Raw genomic sequence first — 24,840 nt, forward strand, 5'->3', positions numbered from 1 at the left:
TGTCCAACCATCTCGTCCATCTCGTCCTAAATTAGCTATGGCCATTAATTTCATGTGTCTACTCTTGAGTAAAATTTAGCTGGATACAACCCTAACGTATTACTTTTTCAGACATTGTTGTTTTAAACTGTGTTGTAGTTAAATGGTTTAGATAGATCTAAATGGTTTAAATAAATACATAAGGTATTTATTTTATATATAAAGGTATTCAGTTACTAGCAAATTCAGACTGAACTTCAGCTACCTGTTTTGAAAGAAGTTCATGGCAAAGTTTGTAGAGGCAAATGAACTTTCTAGAAAGCAATCGGGCATCCACAAATCCTTCCGCCACCAGCATTATTTCACAAATAAGTTCGAAGTCTGGAATCACCATTGCACAGGGTCTGTGGAAATTAATATAATGCATTAAACTGTGGAAAATTTACAATACAGGTCACAAATTACTGCACAGTCCAAACCTTGGATCTTCCAGGATGGGATCCAGTGGGGGAATCCATTCTTTTGCTTCTCTACCTCAGCCAGTCTCCTGCTGACACAAACCTATTCCTTACATCTACTGAACATGCATTTTTATATGGATTTTTAAGATAAAAGTTTATGGAATGAATGGAAATAAAATTGAATGGATCTTCTTTTTTGGCAATTATTCCTAACCAAGTAAGATTGTTTTCCATGAAAACGGTCCTAACAGTGAGTCCATAAATGACTGTGGAGGCCAATTCTGGATCCACACGTCCTTCCACAGTGGGGACATAGGTTTCCGGGTGGGAGTTGATCACGGTGATCAACGTTTGCCAAACGTTCCTTCCTCTTGGCATATAGAAGAACACATGTAAAACATGGACCAGAAACAGACTGATTCATTTAAAAACAAATTTTAAACATCAGAAATAAAAGATGTAAAATAAATGGGTTGGATTCAGCATTCCTTTTCTGCACAAAGCAAGTAACCTGTGCTGATAGAAGGGCTTTGTCATGACCCCATAGTCTAGCCCTGACCAGAACAGCCAGTCAGAGGCCATAGAGTCACCAGCTGAGGTTCCAGACCGGGGTCATGACCCTGATCCTGGTGGCCAGGAGCCACTAAACCAGAAGCTGGTTTGTCCGCTGCTAGGTTGGCAGGCGCTGGGACTGAATGACGGGAGCGCACCCCGCCGCGGGGATTCGAACCGCCGACCATGCGATCGGCAAGTCCTAGGCACTGAGGTTTTACCCACAGTGCCACCCACGTCCCAGGTCATTATATACTTACCGGAAAAGAGCTTTAAGGTTTTCTGGAAGTTCTGTTCTTCCTGCATAACCTGGATTAAGGGTTATGAAGATCCCCACGGTTGCTTTCAATTCAATATTCTCACCTAAAAAATTGAATCTGCGGAAGTGTGTGAGTGACACTGTTACAAGCCTCATACGTTAATAATGGGTGGGAAATAAATAATTAAATTTTGGGAGTGGGGAAAGGGGGAGTCTTATTCTCAGCCTACCTTTTCTTCTTGTGACGGATGGCATCCTGAATAGTTTTAACCTGAACGGCAACGACAGACAGCACCTCCACAGAAATGCGGTTGAACTCATCAAAACACCCCCACACGCCAGTTTGGCACAAACCTTTGTAGATATTTCCAATTGACTAATAATGAAGAGATGGCAGACAGGAGGGAAAAAATAAAAAATAAAAATCAGTGGCTGAAAGCTAAGCCGAAATTACTGAAGAGAGTTTTTGATGCCGAAGCAAGTTTAAAAACAACTGCCTTTGTTCATTATTTTAAAAATCTTTCCTGAAGGGCAAGCTATAAATGCCACAAACAGATAAACAAAAGGCTAAAGGAGGAGCTCATTCTTTTACTTGGAGATCTCAAGGCAGCATTTTACGTTTTCCTTAGGATGTAGCCTTGTAAAAAGGATGATATAAAAGGAACAACATCACTTGATATACATAATCTAATCAACAATGCTGACTAAAAATAAATAAATTAAAAATTAGCCATCTCTCTTTACCTTCTTCCCTTTCTGTAATGAAAATGCCCAGATGCCGGAACTGTGTGTTGCATATAGCTCCTCACTACATAACTACAGTCATGTTAGCTTTGAATTAATGAATTTGGTAAAGAAAAACAATACAGATGGATAGATCCCATCCCACATTCTTCCTGCACCCAAAAGTTTTTAACTGTAAGCTGCCCTGGAACTTTGTGCTGAGGTGTGTCTTATAAACAAATGTGTGTTTCTGGATTCTGTTGGAAGCAGCTTTCATGCCACTGCCAGTAATAGATGAGTTCACCAGCAGATGAATTCTGAATTAAGGACTTTGGAAAAGAAAAAGACAGGGCTATATCTAACAACATACTATCCTTTCATAACAAATGTTCCTGGCTGAATTCTCAATGTTGTATCATATATATTGTGTGTGTGTGTGTGTGTGTGTGTATGCAAGTCCACTTGAGCCACTGATCTGCAGGGGGCCAGCTTTTCTAATACAGTGATACATTGATTTTAGAACAGCTTAGTTTATAAACAACTTGGAAACAGAACACTGCAAACCTGGAAGTAGGTGTTCCGGTTTGTGAACTTTGCCTTGGAAGCGGAACATGTTCCACTTCCTGTTGAGTGTGTTCCATTTGTAAATTGAGTCCCCCGCTGCTGATCAGAGGCTTCCTGTTGAGTCTGTCAGCTGTTGAGTCCCAAGCACCCACACAACACAGAGCTATTGCTTTTGCCCTTTTTTGTGTTTTTGTTTGTGTGGCCTTTTCGTTTTTTTGACTGTGACTTGTTCTTCATTTTATGCGACTGACTTGTGACTGTGGCTTGTGACCTTGTTTTTGTGACTTGCTTTTGTGACTGTGTGGAAGCCAGTTCAGATACTGATTGATTGATTGTGTGACTGCAGAAATGGATAAAAACCCCCCATCCAAACAATGACTATCATCAATGCACATAAGGAAAAAAAATTAATTTTTATCATCTACAACACTGTTTTATTTTATAGTATAGTACTTTGATTATTGCTTTCATTTTATGGATCTATGGTCTCTTTAGATAGTAAAATTCATGTTAAATTGCTGTTTTAGGGGTTGTTTTTAAAAGTCTGGAATGGGTTGATCCATTTTGGATTACTTTCTATGGGAAAGCACACCTTGGTTTTGGAACGGACTTCCGGAATGGATTAAGTTTGGGAACCAAGGTACCACTGTATGTTCTCTTCACTGAATAAACACCACACCCAAGCCTATACAAACGTGATGTGCGGTGAAGGGGATAAGCTAGCCACTGAGGGAGCGGGCGCAGGCACTTAACTGAAGAAAGGCACAACACAGAGCAGGATACTTTCTAGTGTAAAAGCCTGCACTGATGCTTTGTTCTTTGTTGTCGGTGCAAGTCCAAGATGAGCTGGAATGAACTTTAATGGAAGACTTGCCTTCTTCACACTAACAGTGAGCTTACTTTGGGTGAGGCCTCTAGCTAGTGCAGATTCCAACGTGTTGGTTCAGATCCAAATGTAGGCATCTGTGAATGGAAGGGCTAATTCTACCTACAGAAGGCTTTTGATCAAGTGGAAGGACACAAGCTTTGTCTGACTGGTCATGTTGTGCGGATGCCTGATTATGATCTTCCAAAGCAACTACTCTATTCCAAACTTTAAAATGGAAAGTGTAATGCTGGTGGTCAACAAAAAAGGTTTAAAGACTGTCTCAAGGCAAATCTTTAAAAATGTAGTATAAACACCAACAATTGGGAAACACTTGCCTGCGAGTGCACCAATTGGAGAACAGCCTTTACCAAAGATGTCAGGGGCTTTGAAGACACCCAAACTCAGGATGCAAGGGAGAAACATGCTAAGAGGAAGGTTTTCTTGGCAAATCCACATCATGATCAACTCCCACCTGCAAACCAATGTCCCCACTGTGGAAGGACGTGTGGATCCAGAATTGGCCTCCACAGTCACTCATGGACTCACTGTTAAAACCATGTTTATAGAAGACAATCTTACTGGGCTACAAGTGATCACCAAAGAAGAAGACAAACTTGCAAAAGGGAGGGAGGAAGTGATTTCCATCACCAGCCACGCACTAACCCAGCAGCCCTCCACTGCTTCCAGGTGTCTCCCTCAAACCACCACAGCAGATTTTCAGATGCTGAAGGGTGACGGAGAAATACGATGAAATTGCTTCTCCCTGCCGCTGGCCCCTTCTGCTTTCTGAAGGTTTTCTGACCAGAACTCTGCTCAGTAGAGGCTACCATTGGTGGTGGATTCACAAAACTACTCCAAAAGTTTCCCAACCCTGTTTTCAATAAGGACTGGACTCTAAAGATGACAATTTGCAGTAACATCTATTAGGCTCTTGGTTATCTGTGGGCTGATCTACAGGCCAGAAAATCTCTCCAAGCACAGGTACTGCTGCCCATCTCAGTTTCTCAGGGTTCATGGAAGGAAAATGATTTCCCTCAATTCTCCATTACTATTTACCACTCTATTAACAAAGCTAGATGCAAATGTTTTCATGCTTTGTAAATTTTTGGAATTAATTAACAGAATTCAATTAACAAGACCAGGGGTCTACCTATTTAATTTTCATACTCATATGATCTCTATTATCATCACATTCAAATCACTTTAATGTATGTATCTGCACATCAGTCCTATGTGCTGGGTTGCTTCACTGAGTTATTTCGCACATGTATGATGCTGCACCAATTTAATTTTTTTAAAGCACTATTTCAATGAATGCTACTTGAGCTATCGGAATACTTATAACACCATTACTCCACAAATTTGAATATGGTTCATGATATTATTCTGGTTAATGTTATTCCAGCAAAAGTTATTATGGCATCATTTCACACAGCTATAGCAGAGAGCATGTTTCATTTATTAGAACGGTGCACTAGCAGTTAAAATCCGGACCTCACAAATGTTGTAATATTAGAATAGCGTGTATTTTATTATTAATGCCTCGTTCTGGGATGGCAGGCTACTGGACAGCCCCTATGGCAGCCAAATATGCACACCTTAAAAAACCCCCTAGCACATAAACCCAAGGCTGAACTTCTTGCATGTCTTATATGCAGTGATGCCCTTTGGAACACGAGATAGGACAGCACACATGTGCAGTTGAATCTTATCTTCTGATGTAGCTAACCTCAGTAAAAAATAATAATAATGGAAGAATTAGCCAGTTATCTGAAATGTCAACTGTGTCAACTATACATGTGACAGTCCCTTCCATGCCTGCAAGCAAATTGTATTGACAAGAGGTGCTCATCCATCATATCACTATGTAAACGGGTGACCATTTGATCTGAGTGTCTTTTTAATCCTTAATTAGAGGTGTTCATAACAGTAGCCCTTGACTTGAAGAATTCATAATTATATTTTTGCTTTTTCTTCTTCTTTGCACTCTCTGGGTTGCATCCATCGATAGTCCAACTCAAAGTAGACCAATTGAAATTACAGTGATACCTCGAATTACAAATGCCTCAGGTTACAAACGCTTCCGGTTACACACTCTGCTAACCTGGAAGAGTTACCTCAAGTTGAGAACTTTGCCCCAGGATGAGAATGGAAATCGTGTGCTGGCGGCGCAGCAGCAGCAAGAGGCTCCATTAGCAAAAGCACGCCTCTAGTTAAGAACAGTTTCAGGTTAAGAACGGACCTCCGGAATGAATTAAGTTCGTAACTAGAGGTACCACTGTAATACACACAACTAACTTAGGTCAGTTAATTTCAATGGGTCTACTCTAACTAGCATTAGATACAACTCATTGAAACCTTCCCTCTCACACAAAATAAATGCATTAATAAATATTAACACTTTTTATTTACACATGTCATATTTCATCATTCCAAGACTATTTACAGATGCTAGTCATCATCCAGTTTGTTAATCTGCTCTTGACAAGAATAATTTTTTAGGCAGTAAATATTTTAAACAAAAACCAGTACCTTATAATCCATTTGTTCAGAGCAGTTGAAAACATAGACCATCATTCCAAGAGAACGGCCTAAGTCCTTGGTGGTTTCTGTTTTTCCTGTTCCTGCAGGGCCTGACAGGGCACCACTCATGTTCAAGTGAAGAGACTGTGTCAGTGTAATATAGCATCTGTAGAAACAGAAGCATAAGTTGCATTCTGACATGGGGTTTCTTGCATTTGTTTTACTGGCTATAATGCTAGCACTTCTAACCTAATTTTTAATGTTCCTTTTTATAACAACAACAACAACAACAATTTATTATTTGTACCCCGCCCATCTGGCTGAGTTTCCCCAGCCACTCTGGGCAGCTCCAACAAAGATTAAAAATACATTAAAATGTCACACATTAAAAACTTCCCTGAACAGGGCTCCCTTCAGATGTCTTCTAAATGTCAGGTAGTTGTTTATCTCTTTGACATCTGGTGGGAGGGCGTTCCACAGGGCGGGTGCCACTACTGAGAAGGCCCTCTGCCTGGTTCCCTGTAGTTTCGCTTCTCTCAGTGAGGAAACCCCCAGAAGGCCCTCGGTGCTGGACCTCAGAGTCTGGGCAGAACGATGGGGATGGAGACGCTCCTTCAGGTATACTGCACCGCTGTGGGCCTTTTAATCAATATACCAGTATACTGCCATGTCACAATACATTTTAAATTGCAGGAAAGAACTATATGCTGGTATATTGCCACCAATTTCTTCAATGCAAAACTCCCAGGATTTACTGAGTTGGGGAAATTGCAAACAAAGTTTCTTTTCCCCCTCCCCCCACTGGAAACAATTAACATGGAAAGGATCACTAATCTCTTTCTAGATTCCAATAGATTTCTAGAAGTGGTTTTTATGCTGTGTGAAAGATCACATAAAATGCAATGAACAACTAAGCGAATGTCGTGGAGATCAAATAAAGTGCTGCCTGAGCCCAGTCATATTTCTGTACATCAGAAAAGGCTGCAGAAGAATCACATTAAAATCTAGCCAACAATGCAGATGAGCAGGAATAAAGAGTACCTGAATATTATTAGGCCCTAGTAAAGTAACTACCATATTGTATCATTCTTGCCAACCCTGGCTACAGGGAGCTCTCCAGGGTTCTGTTCAGTGATGACTCACTTTGGATTGGACTGGACCTCTGAACTGACATTAATCTTCAAAACCTAACAGTTTAGCTCAACCTATGAGGACCCTGAGGACCTTACTACCACCACTCCTCCAGGAAGCCAATGCAAGGGAAGGCAGGAATCTACTAGACTCCACATGTTTAGTACGTTAAACTTCTCTGTTCCTCTTTCTCTACAACTTGCAGCGCTTAGCATGTAGTATAAGTCACCTGGTAAACATGGAATAAATGAAGTCTGTCAATTCATTTGTACAATCAGCACTTATTTGTATGTTATGCGAATTTTGAAATCCAGTAGCCCATTTAGTCACATCTTGAGAAACTGAGGCTCTTCCAACCCACTCTCATTAGCATCCGCTAACCTAGATCCCAGTACAGTGGTACCTCAGTTTAAGAACTTAATCCATTCTGCAGGTCCGTTCTTAAACTGAAACCGTTCTTAAACCGAGGCATGCTTTCCCTAATGAGGCCTCCTGCCGCCGGTGCCCTTCCACCATTCGGCTTCTGTTCTTAGACCGATGTAAAGTTCGCAAACCGGGACACTACTTCCAGTTTTGCAGAGTTCGTAAACCAAATAGTTCGTAAATAGGGCTGTTCTTAAACCGAGGTACCACTGTATTATCTCCTCACATTACCCTATGCCAACTTTCACCTGGTCCTCCTCACAAGCCTAGAGTTGTTGTGTTATCACTAAGGCCCTTGTTGGTAAGGTCTCAGGTGGAAAAGAATCACAATACTGGGTATTTTAAATTGACAGCTTCATAGTTATTATGGACAGTAATATAAGAGTGCATTCCAATCAGAGGTAACACCAAGAAGCAAATGGAGAGGTCACTGTGTAGCAGAGGCTGCAAATGATAAAAGCCCAGATCCAGAAACAACAGGATGGGACAATCAGGGAACAACTAGTAGACTGTTTTATTGCTAGCAAATTACTATATGTGCACCTCCCAATTTATTATTACTATTCCTTGTTTTACTAATATTCACTGTGCTTCTAGATGGAGGGATCTTTCAGTGTCAGATAAGCCAACTCAGAGTGCCTCACACACATAATCCAAAAGGTGATTGTGGTGAACTCCATGTTTATCATAGCTAGCCCAAACAGCTGGCCAGGGCCCAAAAGGAGCAACATATTGCTAGGGTTTTCTATGGAACTCTTCCACCAAGTATGTTCCACCAGACAGAATTGATCACCAAAGGGACTTCTATTAATGGTGTAGAAACTCATACAAGGTATAAAGCAATAGAACAATTTTATTATATTTTTCTCCAAGGTGATTTATGTACAGTGGTACCTCGGGTTACATACGCTTCAGGTTACATACGCTTCTGGTTACAAACTCCGCTAACCCAGAAATAGTACCTCGGGTTAAGAACTTTGCTTCAGGATGAGAACAGAAATTGGGCGGTGGAGGCGCGGCGGCAGCAGGAGGCCCCATTAGCTAAAGTGGTCTTCAGGTTAAAAACAGTTTCAGGTTAAGAATGGACCTCCGGAACAAATTAAGTACTTAACCCGAGGTACCACTGTATTTATTTATTTAAAAAGAGATTTGCATACTGCCATGTGATTTAAAAAAATCAAAGCGGTTTACAGCAATAAAACCATAAATAAAAACGATAAAATAAATGATAAAAGCAGACATCAATTAACAACTGTGGAAGGGTATATTCTTAATTGCCTGCATAGACTTCGTGGAATAGAAAAGTTTTAAAACTGGCACAGAAATCATCTGTTGACTCACTAATCCACAACAGCAAAACTAACCATATAAAAAATAACTTTATCTGTGCAGATTTCCATGTTGATTAGTGCTAGCCTCAACCTCTAGTTGGAATCCAACAGGATGGGTGGAAGGGCACAAAACAATATCATTTGTAGAAAACAAAAACTGCACTTGGTTTACAACAATTTCTCCTCAAACTCTTCTTCCGTAGGAGGAAGCCATTGGCCTAAGCACGTCCCAGTAGCATTAATTCTACTCACTGTGCTGTACTACACTGCTAAACATTTACCGATAAGTTTGACAAGCTTTCCCCCCCTAACGTTTCCTCCTTAATTCCTCTTTCCAAACTAAAAGTGTCGTGTATGAACTTTTGGTGACATTTACTCTTCCCAAGGCCCCGTCTTGGCCTTTCCCCTTCCACCATTTATTCAGCCTCGGTTGAGACAGCTTTCTAGGATTCCTGCCACTGACATTGTTCGCTAGCTTGAAGAAATATCTTCTCCTATTTACCGCCCTGTGGTCTTTCATCTCTCATTCTAGAAGGCCCCACCAGGTCCTCCAGCTTTCTCTGAATCCTCTTCTTCCTCATTAGTCTTCTTCTCCGCCCTTGATCTTCATCTCCTTCACCTTTGTGATTGTCTTTTGTGTGCTCTCTGATATCTTTGACTTCCATAAAACCTTTCCCCGTAGCGCTACCATACTTTTGCTTTTTTCTGTGACCATCTCCACATGATCCTCTAACCCTACAGTACTTCTTATTATTACTGTATACCTGTTCTCCTTGTACTTTGCAAGTAGGTCTGCCTCCATTGGCTTCTGAAGGAGTGGGCTATTTCCTTTGTCCTTCCCTGATCACAATGCTCTACTTTTTTTCCTTAAACTCCACAAGGTGCCCTCCTTTGTTTGTTCTTGCATGCCCTCCTCCAGCACATTGATCCTATGCCTTTACTAAGATCTAATTGATCATGTCACTCTCTGCCCATCTGGTGAAATCTAAGTGGCCGGCCTTTCCTATCTTTTTTTTAACCAGCTGTTTCTGTCATGTACAAGAATGTTATTGTTCTTTTCAAAACTTTTAAAGTTTCTCTCTCTCTCTCTCTCTCTCTCTCACACACACACACACACACACAAACGGGGAAGGATAGGTGAGGGATTCAGTTATAGCTAGGTGGATAACTTCATTGTTTAAAACCCACACACCCCGATACCTTTCTCTTAGAGGCCATAAGAAATGCCTTAACATATTATAAAGAATGGGAAAAAGTTTCTCCCAATGCACAACTTTGAAAGAAGCATGGAACATTATCTACTTTATGCATTTTTACTGCAGAGAAAACGAGAGCTTTTCTAGCAATTATGGAAATGTAACTTTTCTGCCTATAGTCAGGAGTAGTATGAGAAGGGCCATGGAGTAGGTAGAAAATTCACCACACTAAATGCTGATGGTTAAGAGAGAACTTTCCTGTTGCTTTGGCTCCTGTTACCTGTCAAAATAAGAGCTCTGTGAAACTTGTACAAAGCATAGAAATCAGAAACACCTAGCTTAGCAGGAAGATAATATTCCCCAGCATATGTGAACAACACAGATGTTGTTCTTAACATTATCTCCAACTAATTCCTTTGTGTCTGAGAGCATTTGGTGAACTGGGTTAGCCTAAATAAACAGCCTATGAACATTAAAAGCTTGCTGGTGGATGAATTTCTACTAAGACAGTCCAGTTAAAACAGTTATAATCTGAAGGAGAAAAGCTTGGCCCTTGGATGTGGCCTCTGATTGCACTGAGGTCAGGATAGCAACTTTATCTACTTCTAAGTCAACACCACGGCAAATTCCTTTAGGTGACTGAAAGAGGTGCTTCTGTTAAATGGACACTTGGCCACAATAATCCAAGGCCACAGTTCAATTTGAAATTTCTGTAGTTGTGTGGTTTTTTTAAGCATCTATCTGTAGAGAGTATAGTTAAAGCTATGGTTTTCCCAGTAGTGATGTATGGAAGTGAGAGCTGGACCATAAAGAAGGCTGATCGCCAAAGAATTGATGCTTTTGAATTACGGTGTTGGAGGAGATTCTTGAGAGTCCCATGGACTGCAAGAAGATCAAACCTATCCATTCTTAAGGAAATCAGCCCTGAGTGCTGACTGGAAGGACAGATCGAGAAGTCTCCCTGGAAAAGACCCTGATGTTGGGAAAGATTGAGGGCACAAGGAGAAGGGGACGACAGAGGAAGAGATGGTTGGACAGTGTTCTCGAAGCTACCAGCATGAGTTTGACCAAACTGTGGGAGGCAGTGGAAGACAGAAGTGCCTGGCGTGCTCTGGTCCATGGGGTCATGAAGAGTCGGACACGACCAAACGACTAAACAACAACAAACAACACCTGTAGAGATCCATTTAAGACTCGGTGAATCATGCCACATGTTCTTGCGTTCGGTATTTCAAAGCCTATAATGGCCATTGAGATGCTTATTTATTAAGAGCTCATTCCTGTATATTCACTGAGCCAAGTCTGAAGGGAAGAGTAATCTGAAAATGATTATGGAACAATACATTCAAACTTGAGCACTAATGGGGATCGTTTCCTGACATGGAAAATGGGTTTGCTTGGAGACAGAGCAAATGAAGGGAAAACATTTAATCAGTGATTATCTTTGTGGTAGCTTGATCTTCACTTCATCAACACAACCTGCCCTTTATTATATTTTTCAGAAATCCTACCTTCTTTTAAATGAAGGCAGAAAAAAGAATTAGGAAGATCTGGACAGCAAAAAAATAAAATAAAAAATGCCTCACAGTCCTCTTGATCTTATTCTCAGTTCCAGCAGTTTACTTGTCTTTAGAAACCACACACAAGATTTTGATTTTCATGTACGCAGGCCTGAAATCTAGCCATCTATGGTTGTGTCTGGTTTAGATAATTATGACAGGACCTGAGTCTCCTAATAAATCAACACCTAGAAAACAGGTGTGGACATCATCTTCACTAAGCTTCAGCACCATCCAACTGTTATCAAAACAGGTACCCAAAGTACCCACAAAAACTTGTTCCCATATGCAACCCTATCAAAGATTGGTCCATTCTGTGGCTTAGACCCTATGTTGCCCTTCCACAAAGGAAACACACATTCCATTCACTGCTGGCTCAATTTTTCTCTAATTTTCTCACCACCTCCCACATTCTTCCAGTGGAGCAGATTTTCAGGAGACAAGAGAGGGCTGCTGGAGAAACTGGCAGAAATTACCTGCCTGCCTCCCACCCCTTCCTTCCTTTTGGAGCATCTCATGAGCAGAGCTCCACTCATGGCAACTTAGCATCCAAAGCCATTATCTTTATTTGTATCGTCTCCCTTTCACACATCACCACAATGGCTCAATATGCCATTCTTCCTGGAACATTTCCAGATCAGCAAAATGTAGGTAGCAAAATGGCATGGAAATTCTCAATGCCAGGCAGAAAAACAAGTGCCACATACTACATGGTATGTTGGAGGCATGCATCACAATGAGGCTTTTACAAGCCTGGTAAAGACAAAGTTTGACCAAACTGCGGGAGGCAGTGGAAGACAGAAGTGCCTGGCGTGCTCTGGTCCATGGGGTCATGAAGAGTCGGACACGACTAAACGACTAAACAACAACAAAGTGTAAGCTATCCCCCATGTAAGATGATCCTTATGAAGGTTGTGAGAATCAGCTTTTTCTTACTGGTGTCATGCATCAGATAACACAGCTTTGCAAAATATCCTGTCTCTTGGAGATGTTGTCAAAACTTTCTCCTGTCTTGACTTTTTTATTTTTTAAAAAATCTTTCCTGGAGCCAATCTTTATGCCCTGATCTCACTATTCCCGGCCCCCCTTCATCTTCTGCAGAAAAGACGCCAGAAAAGAAATATGCTTTTTGACGCTAGGCGGGCCAACCGTGCCTGTTTAGAGCACCTAGGCTGTGCCCTCCTTTGTGTTTCTGTGCGTATGTGTATCCCGAGTACAAAAGATGCCGATGCCTGTGGCAAACAAATCTCATTCACTTCTTAGAAGCTTATTTCCTTGCCTGATCCTTACACAAAATGGTAAATTAATAGGAATTTTCCATATTTTCATGCCACTTGGCAGCTTGATTATTTAAGTGCTTACTCGGTGCATTGAAAAAGAAACCCTAATCACCCCTTCAAAGTACATGGCTCCACACAAGGCTTCCCATGTCTCAAAATACAGAAGGATCATCATCACCATCATAATAGCATGGCAGCTGTGCTTTCTGCTAGCCAGGAAAGTTAGTCCTGTATATAGCAGACACACCTCAGCTACTGTCTGCCATCTGCCTAGTTAGCAGGCAGACAGCCACAGGAGGAGACAGAGACAGCTGCTCCCAACAATGCAGAAAACATCAGTACTTCCTTAAAGGCTCTGGCAATGTGGATAAACAATTTCGGCGGAAAGAATATTCAAAATTGCTGCAGATTTTCTCCCTGCAACTGTTATTATGCATTGCACCACAACAAGATGATTATGTTCAGTGGAAAGCGATTTTTATTCAGCAACTGTTAAAAGAGTTCTGCACAGGCGCTTTCTTTCTTTTTAAACAGAGTGCCAGATAACAAGTCTAAAGGACCATTGTCCTGGACAAAAAAGCATTCATTCCATGCTAAAATAATAAAGGGATGTTCTTTTTTTCCTTTTTTAAATGAAATACACAGCTATTATGGACCAATTCAGCACTGCTTCTTCAGACCCGATGATCAACATTAAGAAAAGACAAGGAAACCTCCTGAGTTCAGAGACGGGGAAGCTCTCTAGATGTCATTGGACTCCCAAGTCACCTTTGGCCATGCAGGCTGGGAAGGAGTCTGGTGGGAATTGGAGTCCAACACCATCTGAAGTTCCACAGGCTCTCCATCCCTGGTCTGTTTTAAGCAGGGAATTGCAAACATTGCCCTCCTCTCTGAATATCCACACAGTCCTGGACCTTTCGATATTTTATTCTTACATGTTCACTGGCAAATCATGAGATCGAGAAGAACCTCTAAGAGGATGGAACATGAAGTCCTACCACCTACCTCTCTTACAGCCACCTCCCTTCAACCAGTTTCAATGCGGTGCTCACCTGTCGGTCAGTGGCGTAATTACAAGCCTGGGGCTGTTTGGATTTGGCTTTGATATCCCGCTTTATCACTACCTGAAGGAGTCTCAAAGCGGCTAATATTCTCCTTTCCCTTCCTCCCCCACAACAAACACTCTGTGAGGTGAGTGGGGCTGAGAGACTTCAAAGAAGTGTGACAGCTGCATGTGGAGGAGCGGAGAAGCGAACCCGGTTCCCCAGATTACGAGACTACCGCTCTTAACCACTACACCACACTGGCTCCAAGGTATTTGTAAAAGTACTGAAACTGAGCGTCACAAATGTTGGCAAAGCACTTGCTCTGCTCCTCATCCCACCTACCACCTACGTCTCTTACAACCGCCTCCCTTCAACCAGTTCCAATACTGTCCTCACCTGTCGGTCAGTGGCGTAATTACAAGCCTGGGGCTGTTTCCAAGGTATTCGTAAAAGTACTGAAACTGAGCGTCACAAATGTTGACGAAGCACTTGCTCTGCTCTTCGTCCCACCTGTGGCGCAACTGCGATAGCCAAGTAAACGCCTGTCCGTTGGAAACCTGAAATGTAAAGAGCAAGAGAGCAACAGGTTAATAGATGTTTCCGGAAACAGCCCAAAGAGTAAGGAGAGAAAATGGTGGTCTGGACTGCAGCCTTTCTGGCCGCAGTTGCTTCTTGCGCTGGCTGAACATAATCCGCTTTTGAAACTCCCCTGAATTTCAAAAGCAGCTTATCAAGTGCAGGGCTGCTATATAAGAGCAAGGGGCAAAGGGATCCTACTGCCCCCACAGAGTTCCCTGCATGGAGCCCGGTGGCCTATAGTTTAATGTAGAGATAAAGGGGCCTCTAAGCTCCTTGGCCTCACACTTGAAGCTTAAGTAGGACCCAGCCACCAAGCAGAATAAAACAAAACACTCTTTGCATACGTTTATTGGGCACAGCTATTCAATTTACCTCTTGAAACCATCAGTTGGTTCTGCAAAGGGCAAGCCAGTGACAAAGCTCAGCTACTTTTCTCCATTTCTTATATTCCTTCCTTAAAGACAAGCTACACAGAATATATATTGCCCTCAACAAGAGCTCAAATGCTTAGCACCTCGCATTGCGGTAGCCTAAACCACTAGAGCCGTGTTTCTCAACCTGTGGGTCCCCAGATGTTGTTGGACTACAACTCCCATCATTCCTAACCAGCATGACCAGGTCAGGGATGATGGGAGTTGTAGTCGAACAACATCTAGGGTCCACTCTGGTGAGACAGTCTGCGGGCAGATGGAGCTGATAAACAGCTGCCCTGGACACAGAATTGACCTGTGCCTCCATGGACAGCTGTGAGTCCAAAATGACTCCAAAATGACAGGCTGCGCACCTGGTCCTTCAGGGGCACAGTTACCCCATTCAGGACCAGGGAGTCCTCCACACCCGCCCACCTCCTGTCCCCCCAAAACAGTACTTCTGTCTTGTCAGGATTCAACCTCGATCTGTTAGCCACCATCCATCCTCCAACTGCCTCCAAACACTCACACAGGACCTTCACCGCCTTCACTGGTTCCGATTGGAAAGAGAGGTAGAGCTGGGTATCATCCACATACTGATGAACACCCAGCCCAAACCCTCTGATGATCTGTCCCAGCGGCTGCATGTAGATGTTGAAAAGCATGGAGGAGAGGACAGAACCCTGAGGCACCCCACAAGTGAGAGCCCAGGGGTCTGAACACTCATCCCTCACCACCACTTACTGAACACTGCCCAGGAGGAAGGAGCAGAACCACTGTATAACAGTGGCCCCAGCTCCCAGCCCCTCTAGATGGTCCAGAAGGAAGTTATGGTCAATGGTGTCAAAAGCCATTGAGAGATCCAGCAGAACTAGGAAACAGCTCTCACCTTTGTCCCTAGCCCACTGGAGATCATTGACCAGTGCGACCAAGGCAGTTTCAGTCCCATGATGAGGACTGAAGGTTTAGACTACAGTGCCACCCAGTCCCTATAAGAAGCTGCAAGGTACATGCCCCTCCATCCAGTCTCTACTTCTCTCAGCATCTGCTACCTGAAGAAGCTGCATCACTCTGCCTAGTAAGAGAGCCATTCCTCAGTGCAGCCTACTGAGAGCATCTTGCTCACCCACCTCCCTAAAAAAGAAAACCCAAAGCTGTAATTGCCTTCTGCGTGCAAGACATGAGCTTTACCACTAAGCTGTTAGTACACACACATTTTGAGTGAGGCCTAGAAGGAGCTTTTAAGTTATCATTGACGTCTTGCCGGGTGGGGGGTGGGCAGCCAACAATGCACTAAAAGAAGAGAAGAGAAAGTGCTCTGCCAAATTAATATCCAATCATAGTATTTTATACAATTTAAATCGCAAAGCCAGCTGGAATAAATGCACATTTTCATGGTAACATTTAACAGGTCTGGGACAGATCACGGAGAACCTGCTGTCACTTTATAGCATACATTTTTAATAAGACACTTTAAACATTTGGACAAACACACACATATCTATATATATTTAAATAGCATTTTTTCAACTGGTAAATGCAATTATCTTCAGTCCTGAATCAAAAGAAAAAGGACAGAAATTGACTGGATCAAAATATTCTGTCATCATTATACATAAGCAACCCGAAATCTTTTCAACAAATGAAATTATTCTTTATCTTATGCTTTTAAAAATGCATTAGGGTAATTGCTCTGCAACAAATTACCTTCTGTGCTATAAGCTTGGCTACAACATCTCTAGCATGTACATCAATTGTGCATATTGTCATGATCTTCTGACGATCTCCAGGGGTGAGTTCCCCTAACAGCATGTTTATAAGGGCGTTCAGTTGAGCAATCTGCAAAATAATTATATTTCAATGGAGATATTACACTGCGAAGGGGAAAAAACCTATTATATGTCAAGTGCTAAATGGAGCAGTTCTGGTAGCAAGGCATACTTATTGGTGCTTTTAATCAACGCAAATAACTTTTGCAAACTAATAGTGGTATTGTTTTCTCGTAATTGTAATTTGCTTCCTTAATAACAAAGATACACTTTTCAGCTAGTAGCCATTTATTCCAATATGAATTAAATACTGGTGGGCAGACTCATTTGTACTGCATTTGCTTTCGTGTTCAGTGTGATGGAATTGTTAAGAGGTTGAAATGTAGCACATATCATACAGCATTTTAGAAAAACAATCCGTAATAGCCAAACTGTGCTTTGTTATTTAAACTCCTTTATCAAGATTAAGGGGGGGGATTGTGTTCATTTATTCTGCTGCATTAGGAGTACAATCATATGCTTAAGATCTGAAGGCTGAGGTGCTGTAGAATTGGGCAGAAGCCTATCATGTCAGTGGAATGCCACTCCTGTGTAGGAAAAAGGGAGAAATTAGATTCAGTTTGCATTTAAAGGTGAACAAATGTGTCTGATGACTGTCTGCTACTACGAGCGGCTGTGGTGGTGGTGGTTAGGGAACTGTTCTCTATTGTCTGCACTGTAGCTTCGAGTCCAGGAAGTCCCTCTCCTTTGCAGGCAGGGGAAAGGTGAGTGGAACCATCTCTCTTATCCCTCTGGTAAGGCTTAAACTCCCCTCTCCTGCTTCCTAGTCCCATGCCCATTGCAGAGCACTAAACAATGGCTGCTATCAGGGTGTATCTGCCGTTGTTGCATATCCTTGGCGACTAGGCAAAAGAAGTGTATGGAAAAGAACTGTATGGAAGTGAGAGCTGGACCATAAAGAAGGCTGATCACCTAAGAATTGATGCTTTTGAATTCTGGTGCTGGAGGAGACTCTTGAGAGTCCCATTGACTGCAAGAAGATCACACCTATCCATTCTGAAGGAAATCAGCCCTGAGTGCTCACTGGAAGGACAGATCGTGACGCTGAGGCTCCAATACTTTGGCCACCTCATGAGAAGAGAAGACTCCCTGGAAAAGACCCTGATGTTGGGAAATGATGTTGAGGGCACAAGGAGAAGGGGACGACAGAGGATGAGATGGTTGGACAGTGTTCTCGAAGCTACCAGCATGAGTTTGACTAAACTGCGGGAGGCAGTGGAAGACAGGAGTGCCTGGCGTGTTCTGGGCCAGGGGGTCACGAAGAGTCGGACACGACTAAACAACTAAACAACAACAACAATAAACTGTCAGCAGCAAAGGCTATTTCTGGGGCTGATGCTGGGACATTTGTGTTGCAAGCTGTGTGTTTTGTGGCACATTACACATGCTCCCCTTTCGAGGTCTATTGCACTTGCCTGTTTGCGATTGTAATCTTTCAAGGCCGTTTCAAAGCCTTCCTCGAGCCGGTCAAAAGCCATTCTGACATCAGCTGCCCACCAGATTTGACTGCTGGTTAAAGCCACTTGGGCCGGGAAGTCAAACAGCCACTGGTCTCGGGACTTATCCTCGTAGGCTGCCACAGCTTCCATTATCTTCTGCTTGACTGTCTTGTGCATGGCCTCCTCTAAAGAGCTTAACCAGCATTCTGCCTGAAGCATGTAGACAGGTACACCAATATTATGGAGTCAAGCAGTAGAAAAGCCCACTTCTTTTTAACGTGCTTTTGTGCCTCTTTCATACAATGTATACAGACAAAGGAATAGAAGGGAAATCAGATATGTCCTTAGTCTCAGTAATTCCTGCATGCCCTCCCCATTCACCCCCCTGCGCTCGACAACAGGGGGAGCTCCTCTCGAATTCTGAGGTTCTAGGACTCTGTGCTTTTAGGTGGTGCCTATCAATGACCTTTCACACAAGGTCCTGTTTTTTGGAATGCCGAAGGTTGCGTGAGATTGCAAGTTCCTCTGCTTTCCTTGGACCTAGACTTCCAAAAGCCCTTAAAGAGATGCAGGAAGAGGCTGCTGGCAGGCTGATAAACACAGTACAGCGGTACCTCGGGTTAAGCACCTAATTCGTTCCAGAGGTCTGTTCTTAACCTCAAACTGTTCTTAACCTGAAGCACCACTTTAGCTAATGGGGCCTCCCACTGCCGCCGTGTGATTTCTGTTCTCATCCTGAAGCAAAGTTCTTAACCCAAGGTACTATTTCTGCATTAGCGGAGTCTGTAACCTGAAGCATCTGTAACCTGAAGCATATGTAACCCGAGGTACCACTGTATTAAAAACATATATATATATATATTAATTGGTTTTCACATATTACTTACAATACCAATGTACCAAAGCCAACACCATTTCCTCCCCATCCCCCCATACGTTTACATTTCTATTTCCTCAATCTATCATATTATTCTTTTCTCCTTCCTCCTACTTCCCTCCGCCCCCACTCGATTTCCTCCACATTATACAATTTACAATAATCTTTGCATTCTACAACCTTCTCAAATCATCTATATATTCTTATTATCTTTCCTTATTAATTTTTCTTCCAACCATGTATTAAAAACATATTGGCTACGCTTCCCAAACTGCTTCTGACCTTCCTTTTATTTTATTTTTAAAATAAAATAAAATAAAATACATAAACAAAACAAAACAAACAAAACAAAACAAAATACTTGATTTGCACTGACTTGCTGTGGACTTTGCTAAGCTAATTGTTCTCAGCTCCAGATCCAGATATGATACCCTTCTCCTGGCTTGCTCTCTGCCTCTGGATTTACCTGCCCCTTGCAGAAACAGGGCTCCGAGAAGGCCACAAACTCTCCTTCTCTGCTGTACATCCCTATGGCCATTTGTATCTCAGTGTTTGTGTCCTCTTCAAATTTAAGGTCGGCCACATTGTCAAAGAGCTTCACCAAGTGCCTGGTAATCTGTTGACCAGGTTTACAAAGTTAATAATGTTATGGCTTCAGTTTGCCGCCATCAAGAATTAGCAAAGCAAACAACGTCAGTGGGAGAAGAAGAAAAATACCTGCTTGGGATGCGTTCCTTTAGAGATGATTTCTAACAAATCCACTGCAGAGACAAAATAGAATCTTGGAAAGGTGAGTCTCTTGGCATCTAAGTAATCCGCTAAGGATTTCTCACAAAGCGTGAGCCTGAAAAACAAAGTCCACAAATGTAAAAGAAAGAAAGAAAATGATTTCGAACATAAATTAGAATTGCCAGTGAGGTAGTCACTGGAGTCAAATACAGTGGTGCCTCTGGATGCGAACGGAATCTGTTCCAGAGCCCCATTCGCATCCTGAAGTAAACATAAGATGCGACTGCACGTCTGTGGGTTGCGTTTCGCTGCTTCTGTGCATGCGCGTGACGTCATTTTGAGCATCTGTTCATGTGTGAGCGGCGAAACCCGAAAGTAACACACTCCATTACTTCCGGGTTGCCGTGGAGCACAACCCGAAAATACCGTATTTTTTGCTCTATAAGACTCACTTTTTCCCTCCTAAAAGGTAAGGGGAAATGTGTGTGCGTCTTATGGAGCGAATGCAGGCTGCGCAGCTATCCCAGAAGCCAGAACAGCAAGAGGGATTGCTGCTTTCACTGCGCAGCAATCCCTCTTGCTGTTCTGGCTTCTGAGATTCAGATTATTTTTTTCTTGTTTTCCTCCTTCAAAAACTAGGTGCATCTTGTGGTCTGGTGCGTCTTATAGAGCGAAAAATACGGTACTTGAAGCTATTTCAACCCAAGGTATGACTGTACCCATAATCTATCTTGCAGAAGATAAATTGCTGGCAGATCACTGAGTGGTTGGCAGGAGATCAGCAAAGGTTTTGATTTTCAATTATAGCAACAAAAAATCTCCCCTCCTTTCCACAAAAAGGGATTTTAGAACCCTGTTCAGATGTATACTTCCATAAGTAAGCCTTAGATCCATTTAAGTCAAACCTTTGTTGAAGAACTTCCAGTTTTCCAAGTAATCCCATCTGGTTTGTTACTTCTATGACTTTTTTTGCCTTCACCACCACAGCCATAAGTTCCTGAACAACCAAGAGGGAAGAAAAGCAGAAGGAAATGAAAATAATATTTCAAAGTGGGATGGAGCTTCTTTTTGAGAGTTAACAGGGCATTTCAAGCGGAGTGTTGCATTTGCATAGGGGAGAGGGTAAAATCTCTGCTCAGCCATGAATGTGAATTTAAGACAACCTGGCTAAGTCATATTTAGTCTGAAAAAATATGTCTGTTAGGATTACCTGCTTTATGTGGTTAATTGTGAAAAGGGATCTGGGCAAAGAGGTTGAATAATAGTAGTAGTAAGTGATGCCAATAAAGGTATTTGATTTGATTTAGTAATAGTAATAGTAGTAATTGGTTCCAAGGTGGGATACAAAAAAAAATATTAATTCAGAATTTTAAAGTAATTAAAACAAATTAACATCACGGGAATAGAGTGGGTCCAAAACACACACATCTCAAGTGTGAGAGGCCAGAGTAAAGAGATGCATATTCAGCATTCAACTTCATTATACAGTAGTTTATTATTATAATAGTAACACAGCTTTGAAGATGGTCTTTAAGCTGTCACCAGATCAACATGACTACCCCTTGGAATTTGTATTTATGTAAGAAACGTGTCACATTAAAAACTTGAAACAAAAGCTAGTTCTGTCCGTTATATAAAACTATTTCTGCACAACTGCTTGAAAGTGACTCTTGATGACCAAATGTGGCCAGATGAGTGACAATTTAATAGCCTCTAAAAATTCAGCAGCTATAGAGTTTAAGGGAGATAAAAATTGCAGGCTTCTGGTTCCTTAATGGCGGCAGCCCCCATGGCAGCGGGAGAGTGTAGGCGATGGAAAAACAAGGATGATAGAGGGTAAATCATTATTGCAAATTTCCCCCAGGGGCGGGGGAGGGGAATGGGCTTCACTAGCAGTCTGTCTTGTTACCTGGTTCTCGCTCTGGCATGGAATGCAGGGGCCAGGGAGGCGCTGAGTGCAAAAGCACTTTGCCTGGCGAATACCCTCCGACACCACCGTTAAGAAGAAAAGTTTCCCCTGTTAATTAGAGCTTAATTGGACTAAAGTACATGTGCATACCAGAAGAGATGAATTACAAACTGCAGAACAAACCAACTGCAAGGACTCTAAGGTCTGAATTTGAGATAAGTCTTCATTCTTTTCTCTCTCACATAGTTTGTGGAGAAGGAAAGATTGAGATGCTTGTTCATACCTTGAAATCCTTATCAATCCCCTCAAATCTTTTAGCATCTTCTGAAAGCTGCTTCCGTATATCCTCAGAATTGGTGAAAATACTCTGGAGATGAGCCCAGGTTTGCTGCACTTCCAGCCACAGTGAAATTACCATGTCTGCTACCATTAAGATCTTTTGCCAGCTACTGACCTCCACCAGGAAATATTCCACATATTTACTCATCAGGATGTTCTGAAGCAGCACCTGCAACAATATTTGAATACATCCAAGTACAGTATTTATTAATTTGCAATTTATATTTATTGGTTGCCTCTTAAAATGATTTAACTAGGTTCTATAATATATATCAAATATAAACAAGGGCAGGATCTACATTGATCTGTAAAACTGTTATTAAATGTAACGTTATATAACTCTCAATGCAATTTTCCACTGTCGAGGGCTCACTGCTCTACAGCGCCCTCTGGTGTCACATTTTAATAACACGTTTCTAACGTTACAAATGACCAATGTACATCCGTCCAAGGTTAAGACTAGGAGTGGATGCGTCTGTCAGTTTTGTTTTCTCTCTGCTTCTCATTTTTCAAGTTTACTATTTGCCCCATTTCCACATTTAAGAAGTCCACATGAAAATTCATATAGATTTTCATGCACATTTCTCCCAATTTATGTATTTTGTGTGCAATTTTGGTCTAATAATACACACTCCCACAAATATTTTTTGCTAATAAACTGTAGTTTTGTAGATAATATTCACTTTCTGGTGGGAGAACTACAGGACAAAATTCAGAGAGGTGAACCTTTTGAAGGATAGCTGTGTTTCAGTTCACTTACCGATTCTGGAAATTTTGCATTGAAACAGTATTTCCTCCCATCCCTAATTTAAACAATGAGCATTATTTGGGTTACATTCCTCTTGCCACTCTTCCCAGAGGACCACCAAGATGGTTTTAGTGACAAAACCAGGCCTGAACTCCAACTGAAATGGAGCTAGAAAATCAGTGTCCTCCATGGGTAACTAGGCCCAGTTCCCTAACTCTACCAGTCACCCCCTTCCTGCTAGAATGACAAGCAAAAACATTTTGTCACACGATCATGACCAAACACCAAGTCCACCTGCCAGAGTCCAAATTACTGAAATTCATCCAATAATATGGGACTAGACAGCATAATGGCCATCTCCACAGATGAACTGCAAGAACTGTGGAATCTAAGTTGTGGTGGATGCAAACAATTGTACCCTCAAAATGACTCTTACATATGTCATAACATGCTACTGAGGGCTCTGCTACACCATCCAAAGGGCCAGAGCTTAAGAGGCCTCAAACCACTTAAGGAAAGGTCCACTGGGAAATATTGAGATGGTGGCAATGGTGGCTAATGGAAAAGAATTAATTCTTCAGCACCATCACTGCTGCGGAACAAGGCTTGAAAATGAGTTTTCCTCCCCTTGTATTCTAGTTGCCTCTCAACTCCTTTCATTGTCCTCAAATTGTCCTGCACCAAAGAATTGTATTGGCTCTGCCTAGCAGGGGAAAACTCCAAGGAACAATTAACAATTGCCCAGATCACCCTGCATTTCACAACCATGCCAGCACAGGAATCTCACAAAGCTCTTTAGAATCCACCAGCCTCTGTAGGGATGGCCTGTCTTAACAGATCCCTCGCCCTGCAGAGGGAACAAACTGACACAAGTCAAAAACTCAGCAGGAAGTCGTCTGACTATGACAAAGGAGGAGTTGCAAAACCCCCACTTTAGACCTGCTACTTGTCTTGGGCTGGTGATATATTGGGGTGGTCCTATGCCAGTCATGGGAGCCAAACACCCCATATCCAAGTGGTCTCAGCATAAACACTGAGATTCCCCCAAGACAATCGCCCTGGGACTCCTCAGCAATGAGACCACTTCAATCAGCTCAGACTGGGACTGATGAGCAGCTGTGAGAAGAATCCCCAGCACATTCTGCTAACACAGACACTCCAGATCAGCACATAAACAGACCAGGAGCCTGGACAGAGAGGGGGAGGGAGAATTTTTATACACCAAACCCTCCATCCCAGACCCTCCAGCCTGTTCTGGTGCTGAACTGAGTGCCAGGAGGGCATAATAGGAAAGACGAACTCCTCTGAGCTATTCATTACATAATGCTTGTTTTAACTACTATGATTATGAAGAAAAGTGGGACCTGCAACCATTACTGTAGTGCAAAGTACTACTGTTCAGTGTCCTGGTCAGCCATACCCATCTCCACAATATTCTATAGTGGTACCTTGATTGTCAAATGGCTTGGTTCCCGAACGCCACAAACCTGGAAGTGAGAGTTCCAGTTTGCGAACATTTTTCGGAAGTCGAACGTCCAGCACAGATTCCATGGCTTCTGATTGAGTGCAGGAAGCTCCTGCAGCCAATCGGAAGCCGCTCCTTGGTTTTCGAACCATTTCGGGAGTCGAATGGACTCCCACAATGGATTAAGTTCGACAACTAAGGTACCACTGTATTCTATTTCCCCTCCCACATGGTTTATGGTTTCTGCAAGTCAGCCAGAATTTTATGGTCACTGAGTACCTTCAGTCCTCATTAGGTTATTTTTTTTGGGGGGGGGTCTCCCCTTACATTTTTTCCTAAGGGTTCTTTTTTGTAAGCATCAGCAGTCATGCCTGAACATCAGATTTTTTTCCCCTGAAGCATTTGCAAGCACTCCACTTAACTAGTGTGTGCTTAGTTTACTGAAGTCAACCTGTCAATAACTTGACACAGTAAAGTAGTGACTCAGCATTTAATTACTGCCAGTTTTCTCAACCCATGGCATCATTTTTTTGCAGTGACAGCCTCATAAAAGTCATTCTTGTGAACGGGTCCAGAATGCAATTTGCATCAATCAGTTCAATGAGAACACACTGTGGTTGT

The 24,840-nt window shown here is 42.3% G+C and overlaps 1 protein-coding gene across 1 annotated transcript in view; it reads right to left on the reverse strand.

The window, feature by feature from the left end:
* Window positions 1–24,840, reverse strand: part of LOC310664846 (dynein axonemal heavy chain 11-like) — a 215,207-nt gene that overhangs the window by 159,392 nt on the left and 30,975 nt on the right. The window contains exons 17-27 of the mRNA XM_083414512.1: window positions 21,951–22,175; window positions 20,664–20,755; window positions 19,747–19,873; window positions 19,496–19,645; window positions 18,129–18,362; window positions 16,592–16,723; window positions 14,292–14,452; window positions 5,939–6,095; window positions 1,482–1,627; window positions 1,253–1,369; window positions 245–383 (exon numbers count right to left, since the gene is read on the reverse strand). Of these exons, the coding sequence (XP_083270638.1) occupies window positions 245–383; window positions 1,253–1,369; window positions 1,482–1,627; window positions 5,939–6,095; window positions 14,292–14,452; window positions 16,592–16,723; window positions 18,129–18,362; window positions 19,496–19,645; window positions 19,747–19,873; window positions 20,664–20,755; window positions 21,951–22,175 (1,680 nt within the window). The remainder of the gene's footprint in view (window positions 1–244; window positions 384–1,252; window positions 1,370–1,481; window positions 1,628–5,938; window positions 6,096–14,291; window positions 14,453–16,591; window positions 16,724–18,128; window positions 18,363–19,495; window positions 19,646–19,746; window positions 19,874–20,663; window positions 20,756–21,950; window positions 22,176–24,840) is intronic.

Source organism: Podarcis tiliguerta, assembly GCF_965153285.1.
Source record: "Podarcis tiliguerta genome assembly, chromosome: 1".
NCBI lineage: Eukaryota > Metazoa > Chordata > Lepidosauria > Squamata > Lacertidae > Podarcis > Podarcis tiliguerta.